The 16056-nt window shown below is 48.0% G+C and overlaps 1 protein-coding gene across 3 annotated transcripts in view; it reads left to right on the forward strand.

The window, feature by feature from the left end:
- akr1a1a (aldo-keto reductase family 1, member A1a (aldehyde reductase)) overlaps positions 1–16056 on the forward strand; it is a 74702-nt gene that overhangs the window by 9246 nt on the left and 49400 nt on the right. For all 3 annotated transcript variants that reach the window (XM_038790788.1, XM_038790789.1, XM_038790790.1), the window contains one exon: positions 6735–6886. In XM_038790788.1, coding sequence (XP_038646716.1) covers positions 6735–6886 — 152 coding nt within the window. The remainder of the gene's footprint in view (positions 1–6734; positions 6887–16056) is intronic.

The following is a 16056-nucleotide window of genomic DNA, read 5'->3' on the forward strand; positions in this document are numbered from 1 at the left end:
TAAGGAGGGAGATAGAGAACCTAATGGAGTGGTGCAGCAACAACAATCTATCCCTCAGTGCCAGCAAAAATAAAGAGCTGGTCATTGACTTCAGGAAGCAAAGTACTGTACACACACCTGTCAGCATCAACAGGCCAAGGTGGAGATGAAATGAAATGAAAATCGCTTATTGTCACAAGTAGGCATCAAATGAAGTTACTGTGAAAAGCCCCTAGTCGCCACATTCCGGCGCCTGTTCGGGGAGGCTGTTACGGGAATTGAACCGTGCTGCTGGCGTGCCTTAGTCTGCTTTCAAAGCCAGCGATTTAGCCCTGTGCTAAACAGCCCCTATGGTTAGCAGTTTCAAATTCTTAGGAATACACATCTCCAAAAGTCTGTCCTGGTTCACCCACATCGACGCTACAACCAAGAAAGCACAATAACACCTATACTTCCTCAGGAAACTAAGGAAATTTGGTATATCCACATTAACTCTTACAAACCTTTAAAGATACACCATAGAAAGGATCCTATCTAACTGCATCACAGCCTGATCTGGCAACTGCTCGACCCAAGACCTCAAGAAACTTCACAGCCCAGTCCATCACACGAATCTGCCTCCCATCCATTGACTCCATCTGCACCTCCCACTGCCTGGAGAAGGCTGGCAGCATAATCAAAAACCCCTCCCACCCGGCTTACTCACGCTTCCAACTTCTTCCATCGGCAGGAGATACAAAAGTCTGAGAACACGCACGAACAGACTCAAAAACTGCTTCTTCCCCATTGTTACCAGACTCCTAAACAACCCTCTTATGGACTGACCTCATTATCACTATACCCCTTTATGCTTCACCCAATGCTGGTATTATCTCGTTACATTGTGTATCTTGTGTTGCCCTATTATATATTTTCTTTTATTTCCTTTTCTTTTCATGTACTTAATGATCTGTTGAGCTGCTTGCAGAAAAGTACTTTTCACTGTACCTTGGTACACGTGACAAAATGCACCGTGTGATTCTATCTGTGTCACGGTGGGACTGGTTTGGGCCTTTTGACAATACTAAAGACTAAAACAAGTTTTCTACTGCAGTAATGGCCCTGACCTTGGACCTTATTCACCTATTATCTGCACTAAATGGATGCATCTGACCAGATCATTGGGCGTGTCAGTTAGCTATTTGTAGAAAGAAATCCTGATGGTAAAATATATTTACTTTATGACATATTGGTAATCAACAGTAATCAGCGTTCAGCAATAAATTACTTCATTAGAAATAGTCTAGGTTTTTTACATCACCTTTATGCCATTTGTCCTCTAAATATTAAACGTAGGATTAAAAGATAATATTTATTCTGTATATTATATGGTGCGCTATACCACAATATTCAACATAACAACAGCATATTCATTTTAACAAGTACATGCAGCTGGTGTGGTGATAACCATACATGCCAGATGCCATTTTAAACTTTGCCCATCTAGCAGCAATGCGTTAAAATTCTATATTTTGCCTCCATGCACTTTGGAAGGGGCATTTCAGCCAGGGTTTTAACTCTTAATCATCAGCTCCTGCTGGGTGTTAGTTGAGGATTTATTTGAGCTTGGCTGTTATGGTGTCCATGGTCAAATAACCTCCAGCTTAGATTTCTCTCATGGCTTTTCTCCATTTTCAGGCAAATTTGTCAGTAACTAGAAATGGAAATTGGTCAAGGAGCCTAGGTCCTGAATTATTACCCAAAAATCTTTAAATGCAATACTAACCATAATCAAAGGCCACTGCGTACAAGTTTTATTTAAATCGCTCTTTCATGGGGAACCTTGTATGTCCTTCCCTTGCTGCATGTGGCTCATCTCTCTGGTTGAATTTTTTTTTAATTCACAGGAAGTGGGTGTTGCTGGCTAGGTCAGCATTTATTGGCCATCCCTAGTTGCCATTCAGGAACTGCCTTCTCGAACCTCTCTCGTCTCTGAGATGTAGGTGCACCCATTAGAGTAAGAAGCAGCAGGTTTATTTGGTGGTTGCCAAAAGCCAGAAGTAGACATCAAGCTTGGAGATTCTGTTTTAGCTTTTACTTTGGTGCTGAGTACTTTTAGAAATTGTGTTTTTCCTGCTTCAAACCCTCTTAACAAGTTGCTTCTCGTGCTGTGGTGCTTTTTTCACCATTAGACATTTAGCACAGCACAGAATTCCCTTAAATATTCCACTTCATCTCTGCTACAATGAGAACGATGCGAAGGAGGATTGCATGGCTTTTTGAAATATTTCAGTCATTGCCTTATACTTTTCCTTTTAAAATGTAATTCTTAGGAGTGATTGTGTGAAAGGTTCGTACAGTGAAGTCACACAATTGCCTTGGGCAGCATGGTTGAGCATAAATGTGCTGATTTGATCAGCTGTCTCACAGAGCGGTAAAATTAAGGCACACACACAATCTCATCATTTCCAATCTTTAGCTTATTAATGAGGAGGACACTAGCCAGAAGACTGTTACTTCTGCAAAAGGAAAATGGGGAGGGATTCTCTAATCCCACAGCAGAGTGCCCACACCGTCGTAAACGCGACGGCGTTTATGACGGCATGAACAGGCCGCTGCCAGGACTAATTCTGGCCCCTACAGGGGCCAGCATGGCCGCTCCAGCTGCCGATCCTGACGTGAACTGTGCGCCGTGGGATCCGCGCCAGCGTAGTGGCGCCGGTGCCAACACGTGCATGCGCAGTGGCCTCCTTCAACGCACCGGCCCCGACGCAACATGACGCGGGGCTACAGGGGCCGGCGCGTAGGAATGGAGGCCCCCAGCCAGAGAGGCCGTCCCGCCGATCGGTGGGCCCCGATCGTGGGCCAGGCCACATCGGAGGCCCCCCCGGGGTCGGACCCCCCACAAGCCGCCACCCGACCCTTCAATGCCAAGGTGCCGCCAGCTCAGAGCAGGTTAGAACGGCGGCGGCGGGACTCGTTTTCTTTTATGGCTGCTTGGCCCATCCAGGCCAGAGAATCGCGGGAGGGCCGCATGGAGCGGCCTGTGACCGGCGCCGTGTCAACCATGCCGCCGCCGATTCTACGCACTGCCAATGTCATCAGCTTGACAGTAAGACGTAGGAACAGAAGTAGACCATTCAGCCGATCGAGTCTGCTCTGCCATTCAATATCTGATGTGAAAATTCTCAACTACAGTTTCCCCCTTTATCCTGTGGGGTCGGAGTGGACTGACACGGGGCATTATTTCCGGGGGCCTGCAAGGCAGCTATGCAGCTGCGCACTGTGAACGTAAGGCCGCAGGTCGAATGGGTGTCCACCCCCAGGCCATCCCGCAGGTGACCTCTGGCCCCGGCCAACCCATCAGCAGTATGGGCACACTCCAGCGCACCCAGTGCCATCTTGTTGACTGGGATGGTGTGTGGGGGGAGTGAAGTGTTTATATGCGGCTGCAGCTTGTCAGAGTCCTAAGTGTCAATCACGGTCCTGGCGAATCCCGCACTGTTTCTCATTGGAATCGATTGTGTTCCATGTAGCGCCGGTGCTAGCCCTTCAACAGTCGCTCAAACGGTCCATGAGCAACACCAGTTTTGCTGTCGTGGAAGCCCACAAATCCTGCCCGACTTCAACATTTAGTCTCAGAAACGGAAAATCTACCCCTTGTCTATATTATGATTTGACATCAGCCTTAAACCTGAACCTGAATTCCAATGCCACATTTATAAAACAACTATTTCAATTTTTTTTAAGAGGCTGTCATTAAAAGGCAGGTTTCAGTATTTTGTTCATAGTTCCTCTATATTTTAACATTTGTTTTGAATGTAATGTTTAATGTTTTGAACACAGGTACTATAAGAATAAAATATCTCCCCGTGGTACAGGAAATATAAAACTGCCATTAGGAAATAATGTAACTGTATCCTTCAGATAGTATGGTCCCTACACTGTTGGACTGCTGGTATGAGCCAGGTCTGGATCCACTTCTAGAGAAACCATCTGGCATGGCAGGCAATGCGCCCATGACTGTTTTGACTTTGGTATTCAATGACGTTGGACAGTGTCAGCTCTCGTGGTACTCATATTGCCATGCAGTTTAAAGTGCTGAGTGTGCATTGGAGTGACAGTTCATTTTCCACAGTTTGAATGAACATTCTCCTCCTCCTATTGCAGTTCAGTGCAATTCAAAAATGATTTATTTTCAGCAATTAGTCCTTTTATTTCTTGTCACTGTTAAAATATTTTTCAATCCCCTTTAGGTTCATACGGTACTGTCCAGTGCTTTAGAGTTTACTGTCACAATGCACAAATCAATTGATCAATGCACTAGTCAGTGCCCAATCATGACATAGCCTGGACACATGTGGTATCTACTCTTTATCTCAATGATATCTGTCAGCCACAATATAAAAACACTGCTGTAAAAAGGTGCTGCACCTTTAGAAATACAATGCTGCCTTTCCTTTATGAGCTGGAACCAAATTATGTACAGGTGCAAACCTAGCTGAGCAAAAACAAATCTCCACTCCCAATGTCAGTAACTTTGACACTATCTTGAGCCCACACCATTCGAATTCTACCACATAGTAGCCAGTGAAATGCACTTTAGTGTGAAAGAACATCATTGTCTCTGTGCTCTGAGCCATGATACTGGCCTAGATCTTGTTCAGAATAGGATGAAGCCCAGCCCATCTCCACATTCCTGATCTGAATCATTTCATGAGGCTTTGACACTGGTCGATGCCACAGTTCCCACTGTTCAGTGTTGACAAGTCCCATAACAACATTCTGAACCAACTTCCAATAGAATCTATCTGTTAAGCATTCTCCAGTACCAGGGATCTATTTATTAACAGATGAAATTTTGAACAACTTTACATATCTTAATACGCTGTACCCCACGCTCAGATTCACTTTTGAGATGGAGCAGTTCAATGTGCTCACTTTCCCTGATGTGCTAGTTGAGAAATCCGCTATTGGGTTCCACAACCACTGTCTCCCGCAAACCTATCCTCAACAGTCAATATAAGATTGGCCTTTTCAGCCATCTTGTAAATAGTGTCCTAGCCATTCGCTCACCTTGCAAACTTGATGCAGAAATAGTGCACAGCAAAGCCATCCTGATCGCTGTCTTGATTACATCATTGTTCCCTCTGTATCACGCAAACTCACAAATTGTGCCACAGATTGCCATTTTTGTACCTGCAAATAGCCTGGTCCAAAAACCCAAAAAGGTAATGCACCTCAAATATTTGAACAGCCAAGTTCAGGAAGTCATGTCATGCTGCGACTGTGCAATGGCTACACAAGTGGTATTTTCCACTAACAGGATGCTGCTTCAGTCCAAAAAAAATTTTGCTGCACAGTTGTGGAACAATTATATGAATTTCAATGCCGATGCAAATCCAGTTACATAAACTGTACATCCCAGCAATTGGCTGATTAAATCAAACAGCATGTTCTTTCAGTGGTAAATAATAGGCAGAGTTCAAATGATTCAATCAGCCCAGGTTGTGGAAGCCAAAACAAAATGTTTATTGATAATTGTGATTCCGCTCCTGGGCAGCACTTGCTGAAGAACCCTGAATGTATTAATACTTACGCTAACAACCAATTTAAAGTAATCAAACGAGTTTGTAACATGGCTCATTTATGTTTGCTAAAAGCAACATACATTCATGCACAGGGATCTGTTCCCTTCAAACAAAAGGAATATTTTCAAGGCTTTGTGCCTTTTTTGAATTACCCGGGAACTTGGGAAGCCTGTAGTCCTCGTTGCTTTCTCCACGGCCAATCAGGATTCACTTATCTTGCTCAGCTCTTATCAATGATTTCAGTCTCAGTCCTTCTGTTAGGTTTCTGTTTAAAATTTAGAAGTGAGGACAAAAACAAAACTGTGTATTTTTTTTTCTAAGAGTGCCAAATGGGCGTCTGCAAATAACAGAACAAGTGAACTAATATGGAGGGATTGGGATAGACAGCAGAATTCATCCTTTCCAAACAAAACCCATCGCTGAAAGTGGCACGGTGGGGCAGTGGTTAGCTCTGCTGCCTCACGGCGCCGAGGACCCAGGCTCGATCCCAGCCCCGGGTCACTGTCCATGCGGAGTTTGCACAGTCTCCTCGTGTCTGCGTGGGTCTCACCCCGCAACCCAAAAGATGTACAGGGTAGGTGGATTGACCATGCTAAACTGACCCTTAATTGGAAAAAAATGATTGGGTTCTCTAAAGTTATATTTTTTAAAAATTCTTTCCATAGCTGCAGTTTGGGCCTGAAACAGATATTAATTTCAATAATATTTATAAAGCCACTACTTTGAGTAATCCCTGTTAAATATTAAACAGTTTAGTGACTGTCAGTGTATCCAATCTGTTCTGATGGTTGAGTCTCTTTCTACTCCACCCCACCATTCCCCCATCAGTAGGACCCCTCTCTTTTTGACTACCACTGAAGATGCTGTGTGAAGAAGAAAGACTCCTGATCTTGTGGTGTCTTTTTTCTTCCTCATTGATGGATTCCAGTCCTACTGAACCGTTGCCTCAAGCCGTACACATGCACAATGCTAAATCAAATTGCAGCTCTAACATGCAATGAAGTATGTTCAACCATGTGCCAATGTGACCCAGTGTCATATTTATTGCATGTTTCTGATAAAAGTCACGATAAGGGTGTCTCTAACCATGTTGTTTCGCCAGTATGTGGATCCATGCCTGACAAAAGAGCAAAGATGATGTATACGGCCGAACAGATTTATTGTTATCTCATTGTCCTTTTCCAGTCGATCAAGCGGAAGGATATTTTCATTACATCCAAACTTTGGAACACCAAGCATTACCCAGATGATGTGGAAGCGGCCTGCCGTAAGACGCTGGAGGACCTACAGCTCGACTACCTAGATTTGTATTTGATGCACTGGCCAATGGCATTTGAGTATGTATTAATGTATCAACCTATTCAACATTTCTCTTATGTTCCAATTTGTTCAGCCACTTCCTTGGGCGCGGTTTTCCCACCACGTTGCACCCGGCTTCGATCCCATTATGCCGGGTACATAACGGGAGAGGCCAAAAACGGGTTTCGCACCAGATGTTAGCCGTGCGCGATGCACCCGACCTGCTATGCCCAACACGATCTGGATGATCCCCTCGCTGGGAGTGATCCAGATCAATATATTTAAATTAGGCCCATTTCAAAACGCATAGCCCGTTTGAGGCTGCAACCTCCGGCTCTGGGAATTCACTGGCAGCATTGTCCTAGTCTCACATCGGCACAAGTTAGTACTGGCGCAATCCACCGGCCGTGTTGCACTCTTTCTTGAGCGCGATGCGGCCAGTGACTGCCGGGAGAGCCCGCTCGCGGGCTTTCCAGCAGTCTGCACGCCTCGCGGGATTCACCCAAGACCAACGAGGCGAATGAATCTGAATCACTTCCAGAAGGGGTGTGACCTAACAGCGTGCGCCAAAGCTGGTTTCAAACCGACTTCGGCAAATTTACCCAGCATCTACCCCCCACCGCAGCAAGGCTGTAGCCGGGTGCCATTCAGTACTGGTCCACACAAATGTGGGCCAGGTGGATCAGCACCTGGGAGTCTCCCGGACCATCGGAAATACCTGAGTGGTCAGGGCTAGTGCAGTATGGCCCTCTGGAACGTGGGCACCTTGGCACATCCCAACTGGCACCTTGGCACTGCCAACCTGGAACTGCCAATGTGCCCAGGTGGCACTGCCAAGCTGGCAAGAGCACTGCATGGGTGCCAGGGCGGCAGTGCAAGGGTGCCAGGGTGCCAAGGTGGCACCACCAAGAGCCAGGAGGCGAGGGGGCCAAGTCCATGAAAGGAGGGTGGGGGGGGTTGAAGGGTGGTGGTGTGCAGGACAGGTAAGTAAGGCCCTCAGGGAGGCTGCAGATGGTGATGGATGGGGGTCCAGGGAGGGAGGGGGTGCTGTAAGGGGGTTTGGGGGGGTCTGAAGAGGGGGAACCCCCAGGAACAGCATAGCAGGGTGTCCTCACTTTGGGGGCTGGGGTGGAGTAGTCTCCATGTGTGTGGGGGTGTGGCATTTCCTATGGGTGGGTGGTGTGGAGGACACAAGCTCACTTAGAGATCGGGGAGCCGAGGCCGCACATAGCCCTGTATTTACAACGGGGAGCTCAGTTTGCCAGAACTCCCCGTTGTAGCGAGATCTTGGAACACCATTTTTAAATGGCGTCCGAATCTCCAAGGTCCTGAAAAGAATTCCTGACCTATCTCCCAACCCAAATGCAGCATGGGAGAGTCCCCCGGCTCCTCCATGCACCCCCCACTGTCAACCACAGCCCGATCGTGCACAAAATGCCAGCTTAGCAGTGCCAGGCTGTAATCTAGGTGGCACTGCCAGGTACCGAGGAGCCAGGGCACCACCATACCCAATGAGCATGCAGCTGGGGGCCTCCAATTCTCTTGGCGACCCACAAGAGTGCCGTTCCATCTGGTCCCTGTTTGTGGGGATCAGTATCAAACTGCACTCACCGAGGCAAAGGAGTTGAATCCCAAAGCCTCAGATACATTGGGAATCTGCACATTAGAGTGAGGCTCACTGTCTCGCTCGAATATGCAGATTTGCTAAAAGGTGATCCCGCCCAGAGCAGGCAGAAAACTCCCTGAAAAACCCGCCACAAATGAATTTAGAAAATTTTGGGGAGAATGGAGCCACTGGTCTCCAAAAAGGTAGACCAGACATGATAGCCATGTTGAAGGCTCGGAGGCCATGGTCATTGGAGCCCCAGAGTGGTTGGGGACAGGGCCCAGGCAGTTCCAAGCTGGCACTGAAGGGGTGCAGGTTGGCAGTGCCAAGGGGTGGGGCCTGGAGCTATGCCCATGAAAGGCAGAGTTGAAGGGTGCGGGGGTGAAGGGGGGTTATGAAGGATAGAGTGGTTTAATGGGCCTGAAAGCTGGGGGCCTTAAAGGTGTGGGTCCTCAGCAACCCCATAACAGAGTATACTCACTTAGGGAGGGGGGCAAATGCCCCTATGTCCACGAGGATGGATAGGTGTGGGGCCAGGTCATCCTCATGTCTAGGTGGTGTGGTGGGGGGAGGGGTAAACGGGTGCCGTCACATGGACTTTTAGTGATGGGGGGAACATTGCCCCTTTGGGGTAGAGGTTTAGGAGTGTTTATCTAACGTAAAGGCTCTAAGTGCCATTTGTGGTGGGTTTTACTGGGAGTTTCTCACCGGTTCTGTCGGCGCGTTCCCCACTGCTATCTAACCACAATTAGTCATTTATTGGGGCTCTTGGAAGTTTCTCCCCAGTCAAGACCACATTTCGAATTATTTTCCTCAATAGGGAGCTGAACTTGCTGGCCAGACCGGCTCCTCAGAGATCGGGCAACCATTTTGAAATGGTGCCCTGATCTCGAAATGGGCTTCTGGGTTCCCCCACACCCTCCACCCATGGGCAATGTCACCACACACACACACACATACACACACACACACACACACGGGTATTACCCCACAACCCCTCAAGTGATGACATCCCACTGTGGGGTTGCTGAGGCCTTTCCATGCCTCCTTTCCGGGCCCCCTTCCAGGACCCCACTCTTTGCCCCCAACCTTCCAGAGGACCCCTCATACTTGACCTGCACCCCCCCCCCCCCCCCCCCCTTCCTAACATACTCCTTTCATGGGCATGGCTCTCATGGGCAAGGCTCTCCCAGGCCCTGACCCTTGGAAGTGCCACCCTGACACTGGCACCCCGACAGTGCTCCTGGCAGCTTTGCAGTAGCACTCAGGCACCTTGGCAGTGCCCAGGTGCCCACACTCCAGGGGAAGACCCAAGGTGCTACCCTACCCTGTCCCTGACCACCCAGTGGCCTCCGATGGCCTGAGCGACCCTTCGGGTGCCGTTTCCCCCGGGTTCATGTTTGTGTGGTCCAGTGCTGAACGAGGCCCAGCTAGGGAGACCATTAGATGCCGGGAGCCCAGTACATCCGGGTGAGCAGCTTAAGTGGGTCAAAGCTGACTTAGGCGCATGAGGCTTGGTCACGGCCATTGTGGGCGGGACCCAGATCATGATGCTTTGCAAAATCTTGCCAGATCTCACGAGGTGTACTGGCTGCTGGGAAGCCCATGGGAGGTTTCTCCTGGTATCTGCATAAGAACTAGGAGCATGAGTAGGCCATCTGGCCCCTTGACCCTGCTCTGCCATTCAATGAGGTTATGGCTGATCTTTTTGTGGACTCTGCTCCACTTACCCACCCGCTCACCATAACCCTTAATTCCTTTACTGTTCAAAAATCTATCTATCTTTGCTTTTAAAACATTCAACGAGGTAGTCTCAACTGCTTCACTCGGCAGGGAATTCCACAGATTTACAACCCTTCAGGTGAAGCAGTTCCTCCTCAACTCAGTCCTGAATCTGCTCCCCTTATTTGGAGGCTATGCCCCCTAGCTCTAGTTTTACCCGCCAGTGGAAGCAACCTCCCTGCTTCTATCTTATCTATTCCCTTCAGAATTTTATGTTTCAATAAGATTCCCCCCATTCTTCTAAATTCCAATGAATATAGTCCCAGTCTACTCAGTCTCTCCTCATAAACCAAACCTCTCAACTCCAGAATCAACCCAGTGAATTTCCTCTGTGCCCCCTCCAGTACCAGTACCTCCTTTATTAAGTAAGGAGACCAAAACTGTACACAGTGCTCGAGATGTGGCCTCACCAGCACCCTATAAAGCTGCAACATAACCTCCCTGTTTTTAAATTCCATCCTTCTAGCAATGAAGGACAAAATTCCATTTCCCTTTTTAATTATCTGCTGTACCTGTGATTCATGCACAAGGACACCCAGGTCCCTCTGCACAACAGCGTGCTGCAATTTTTTACCATTTAAATAATAATCCATTTTGCTGTATTCCTACCAAAATGGATGACCTCACATTTATCAACATTGTACCACACCTGCCTAACCCTTAAATTATCTATATCTCTCAGCAGACTTTCAGTGTTTTGCACACTTTGCTGTACCACTAATCTTAGTGTCATCTGCGAACTTCGACACATTACACTTGGTCCCAAACTCCAAAACATCTACATAAATTGTAAGAATTGCAGTCCCAACACTGAACCCTGAGGCACACTTCTAGCCACTGATTGCCAACCAGAAAAACACCCATTTATCCCCACTCTTTACTAGTAGATTGTGTCCGGAAAGCAGTACAGCACAACGTGAACGGTAGATACTTGGAGATCCCACTTCCAGGATCTACCTGGCTCGCCATGCATCATAATATCTAACGTGATCTCGCAAGACTTCTCGATGTGAGTGCTGCCCATTGTGGGCGGGTTCACTTTCTGGCAAATCTGCATATTGGAGTGAGGCAGCTAATCTCACAGCGTTCCCGAGATCTAACCGAGGCGTGGAATTTAAGCCCCCCCACTATGGAGACCTCAGGCAAGCACTGAGTGGTGCTGGGCTCCACAAACAGGCACCAGAAAGAGCGGTACTCGTGGAGGTCTACCAGAGAATTGGAGGCCCCCAGGTGCATGGAGGGTGGTACCCTGGCACTGCTGGTGCCACCCTGCCCCTGCCCAGGTGGCACTGACAGACGAGCACTGCCAAGGTGCCATGCTGGCATTTTTTGCGTGACAGTGATTGGGCTGGGAGGGGTGCTGTGCAGGGTGGCCCTGGGACACCCCTATAGTGAGTTGGGGCTTGGTGGTTTCATCGGGGGCTTGAGAGATTGGAACGCTATGTAAAAATAGTATCCCGATCTCTCGCTGCTCTGAGGAATTCTGGCGGGTTTTGGTGGCGGGGCTAAGTGTGGTCTCACCGAGGGAGCACCCTGCTGAGGCCCCCAATCTACTTGGTTGCGTGTTAGATAGCGGGGTGTTTCTTGGCACTCCAAGTGCTAATCTCACACTATGGGACTCTGTCCCCATTGGTAGATCGCTCCCCAAGTGTAGGATTTTCCAGTGGAAAACTCCCCAAGCACCAAAAAGATGAATGTAGGTGAATAGCGGTCTAGATTGCGCCCAAACAGCTGGCAGGAATCACCCTGCGAAACCTGCCAAAAATGACTCTTTTTTGGGAGAATTGTCCCCATATGTTGTAATCCTAAATCATAATATTTCAATCTACAATTTTCTTATCTTTTCTTATGCAGAAGATGAAAGCCTAATACAATCTCGATCAAAATACATTTAATTTTCCTCATGTTTGCTTGGGCAATAACAATCCAAAATATAAACTTCTCACACCCATCTCACATACACACTCACCCCTCTCACACACACACACATTCACTCCATTCACATACACATCCACCCCTCTCACACACACACACATTCATCCCTCACACTCACCCCTCTCACATTCATTCCTCTCACATGTATACACTCGCCCCAACACACACACACACTCACACACTCACCTCTCACACACACACTCACCACACACAAGTTCACCCCTCTCTCACACACTCAGCCCTCTCTCACAAATGCTCTGCCCTCTCACACTTACTCCTCACACGCACATTCAACGCACTCACATACACATTCACTTCTCTCTCACACACATACACGTTCATCCCTCACACTCACCCCTCTCACACTCACCCCACTGGCACACACACAGTCACCCCTTACACTCACCCCTCTCACACACCTCTCTCACACTCACCTCCCACACACACACATTCACCCCTCTCACACACCTCTTTCACACTCACCTCTCACACACACACGTGGGCAGGACGGTAGCACAAGTGGATAGCACTGTGGCTTCACAGTGCCAGGGTCCCAGGTTCGATTCCCTGCTGGGTCACTGTCTGTGCGGAGTCTGCACGTTCTCCCCATGTCTGCGTGGGTTTCCTATGGGTGCTCCGGTTTCCCCCCACAAGTCCCGAAAGACGGCAGGTTAGGTGGATTGGCCATGTTAAATTGCCCTTAGTGACCAAAAAGGTTAGATGGGGTTATTGGGTTACAGGGTTAGGGTGGAGGCGTGGGCTTGGGTAGGGTGCTCTTTCGAAGGGCCGGTGCAGACTCGATGGGCCGAATGGCCTCCTTATGGACTGTATGTTCTACGTTACCCCTCTCTCACACACATTCATCCTTCTCTCACACACATACTCACCCCTTTCACACGCACACTCACCTCTCTCACATACACACACCTTTCTCTCGCACACAAACCCTTCTTCACACACACTCATCCTTTACACATATACTCACGCCTCTCTCACACACACACTCACCCCTCCCACACACACATTCACCCCCTCTCACACACTTTTGACCCTCTCAAACACACACACATATTCACCTCTCTCATACACACACTCCCCCTCACACACACACTCACCCCTCACACACACAGCCTTCTATCACACACACACACAAACCCCTCACACACACTCCTCTCTCGCACACACACACATACACACTCAACCCTTCATACACAATCACCCTTCTCCACACACTCACTCCTCTCTCTCACACACAGATACACACAGTCACCCACTCACACATACAAAGAACAGAGAACAAAGAAAATTACAGCACAGGAACAGGCCCTTCGGCCCTCCCAGCCTGCGCCGATCCAGATCCTTTATCTAAACCTGTCACCTATTTTCCAAGGATCTACTTCCCTCTGTTCCCCGCCCGTTCATATATCTATCTAGATGCATCTTAAATGATGCTATCGTGCCCGCCTCTACCACCTCCGCTGGCAAAGCGTTCCAGGCACCCACCACCCTCTGCGTAAAAACTTCCCACACACATCTACCTTAAACTTTCCCCCTCTCACCTTGAAATCGTGACCCCTTGTAATTGACACCCCCACTCTTGGAAAAAGCTTGTTGCTATCCACCCTGTCCATTCCTCTCATAATTTTGTCGACCTCAATCAGGTCCCCCCTCAACCCCTGTCTTTCCAACGAAAACAATCCTAATCTACTCAGCCTTTCTTCATAGCTAGCACCCTCCATACCAGGCAACATCCTGGTGAACCTCCTCTGCACCCTCTCTAAAGCATCCACATCCTTCTGGTAATGTGGTGACCAGAACTGCACGCAGTATTCCAAATGTGGCCTAACCAAAGTTATATACAACTGTAACATGACCTGCCGACTCTTGTACTCAATACCCCGTCCAATGAAGGCAAGCATGCTGTATGCCTTCTTGACCACTCTATCGACCTGTGTTGCCACCTTCAGGGTACAATGGACCTGAACTCCCAGATCTCTCTGTACATCAATTTTCCCCAGGACTCTTCCATTGACCGTATAGTCAGCTCTTGAATTAGATCTTCCAAAATGCATCACCTCGCATTTGCCTGGATTGAACTCCATCTGCCATTTCTCTGCCCAACTCTCCAATCTATCTATATTTTACTGTATTCTCTGCCAGTCCTCCTCGCTATCTGCAACTCCACCAATCTTAGTATCATCTTCAAACTTGCTAATCAGACCACCTATACCTTCGTCCAGATCATTTATGTATATCAGAAACAACAGTGGTCCGAGCACGGATCCCTGTGGAATACCACTAGTCGCCTTTCACCATTTTGAGACACTCCCTTCCATCACTACTCTCTGTCTCCTATTACCCAGCCAGTTCTTTATCCATCTAGCTAGTACACCCTGAACCCCATACGACTTCACTTTTTCCATCAACCTGCCATGGGAAACTTTATCAAATGCCTTACTGAAGTCCATGTATATGACATCTACAGCCCTTCCCTCATCAATTAACTTTGTCACTTCCTCAAAGAATTCTATTAGGTTTGTAAGACATGACCTTCCCTGCGCAAAACCATGCTGCCTATCACTGATAAATCTATTTTCTTCCAAATGTGAATAGATCCTATCCCTCAGTATCTTCTCCAACAGTTTGCCTACCACTGACATCAAGCTCACAGGTCTATAATTCCCTGGGTTATCTCTGCTACCCTTCTTAAACAAAGGGACAACATTAGCAATTCTCCAGTCCTCCAGGACCTCACCCGTGTTCAAGGATGCTGCAAAGATATCTGTTAATGTTCAAAGATAATACAGATAACAACACACGTTTGCCCCTCTCTCATGCACACTCACCCGCTCACACACACACTCACTCCTCACACACATGCATACACACTCACCCTTCTCACACGCACACACACACTCCTCACACACATACACACACCTCTCATGCAGACATACACTCATTCCTCACCCACACACTCACCACTCACACACACTCACCCCTCTCTCTGACACACACGCTCACTCCTCATACACACACATTCACCCCACACACATGCCTCATAGTCCTGTATTTGGATGGGCAACAATAGTAAACATTAGGTTAGCCAGGTATCTGGATTGGACGTTTACAGTAATTGATGTGGATAATCCCTATTGTTGGGTATTTAATGCTCCAGTTTTGCTAAGACTGATCGCAGCACGCTGTAACAGAATCTTAGTTGAAAATCCACCTATTGTATGGTTCAGGGACAGTGCCTCTGTGTAAACCCCCCACCCACTTACCCTGACTCACTAAACCTCTGGAGGAGAGAGAGCTGGAGAGAGGCCTGAGATATATTGGTGCCCAAAAGCGGGTGTGTTGGGAAGCAAAGAAAGCAGTACGAGCTGGAGAGAGAGAGCCTGTCAGCAGCAAACCTGGGAGAGAAACAGGCTGTCATTGGAGGATTAGCGCCTTGCTGTAATCAGTTTCACTGACCGGTCTGATGGGCATTTTGATCAGTGGCTCCAGGGGCCATACTGAGGGGCTCTGTGGGCTGCCAGTTGGACAAGCCTGAAGTCGAGGCCATAGAACTGAGGACAGCTAGGGAGGGGAGACATGATGCCAACCCTATCTTAGCATTTGTTACTCTAGTGCTGTGCTATCAGTCAAACGACAGCAATGCTTGAGTGTGATTTAAGTGTAAATTTCAATGTAAAAATAATACTTTCGCGTAAATTAGCAGTAAGATTTCGGAACATGTTTTCCACCCAACTGTGCCTGCACAAAGGAGGAAATACGGGCAGATCAAACTGTTCTCACAACTTAGCTTCTCACTCAGTTGCAAAGCCCTATTAAAATGATCTTGGTTTGAAAGATGAGGATTACTGACTGCTGGGAGAAGATCAT

This window comes from Scyliorhinus canicula, chromosome 3 (genome assembly GCF_902713615.1).
Source record: "Scyliorhinus canicula chromosome 3, sScyCan1.1, whole genome shotgun sequence".
Taxonomy (NCBI): domain Eukaryota; kingdom Metazoa; phylum Chordata; class Chondrichthyes; order Carcharhiniformes; family Scyliorhinidae; genus Scyliorhinus; species Scyliorhinus canicula.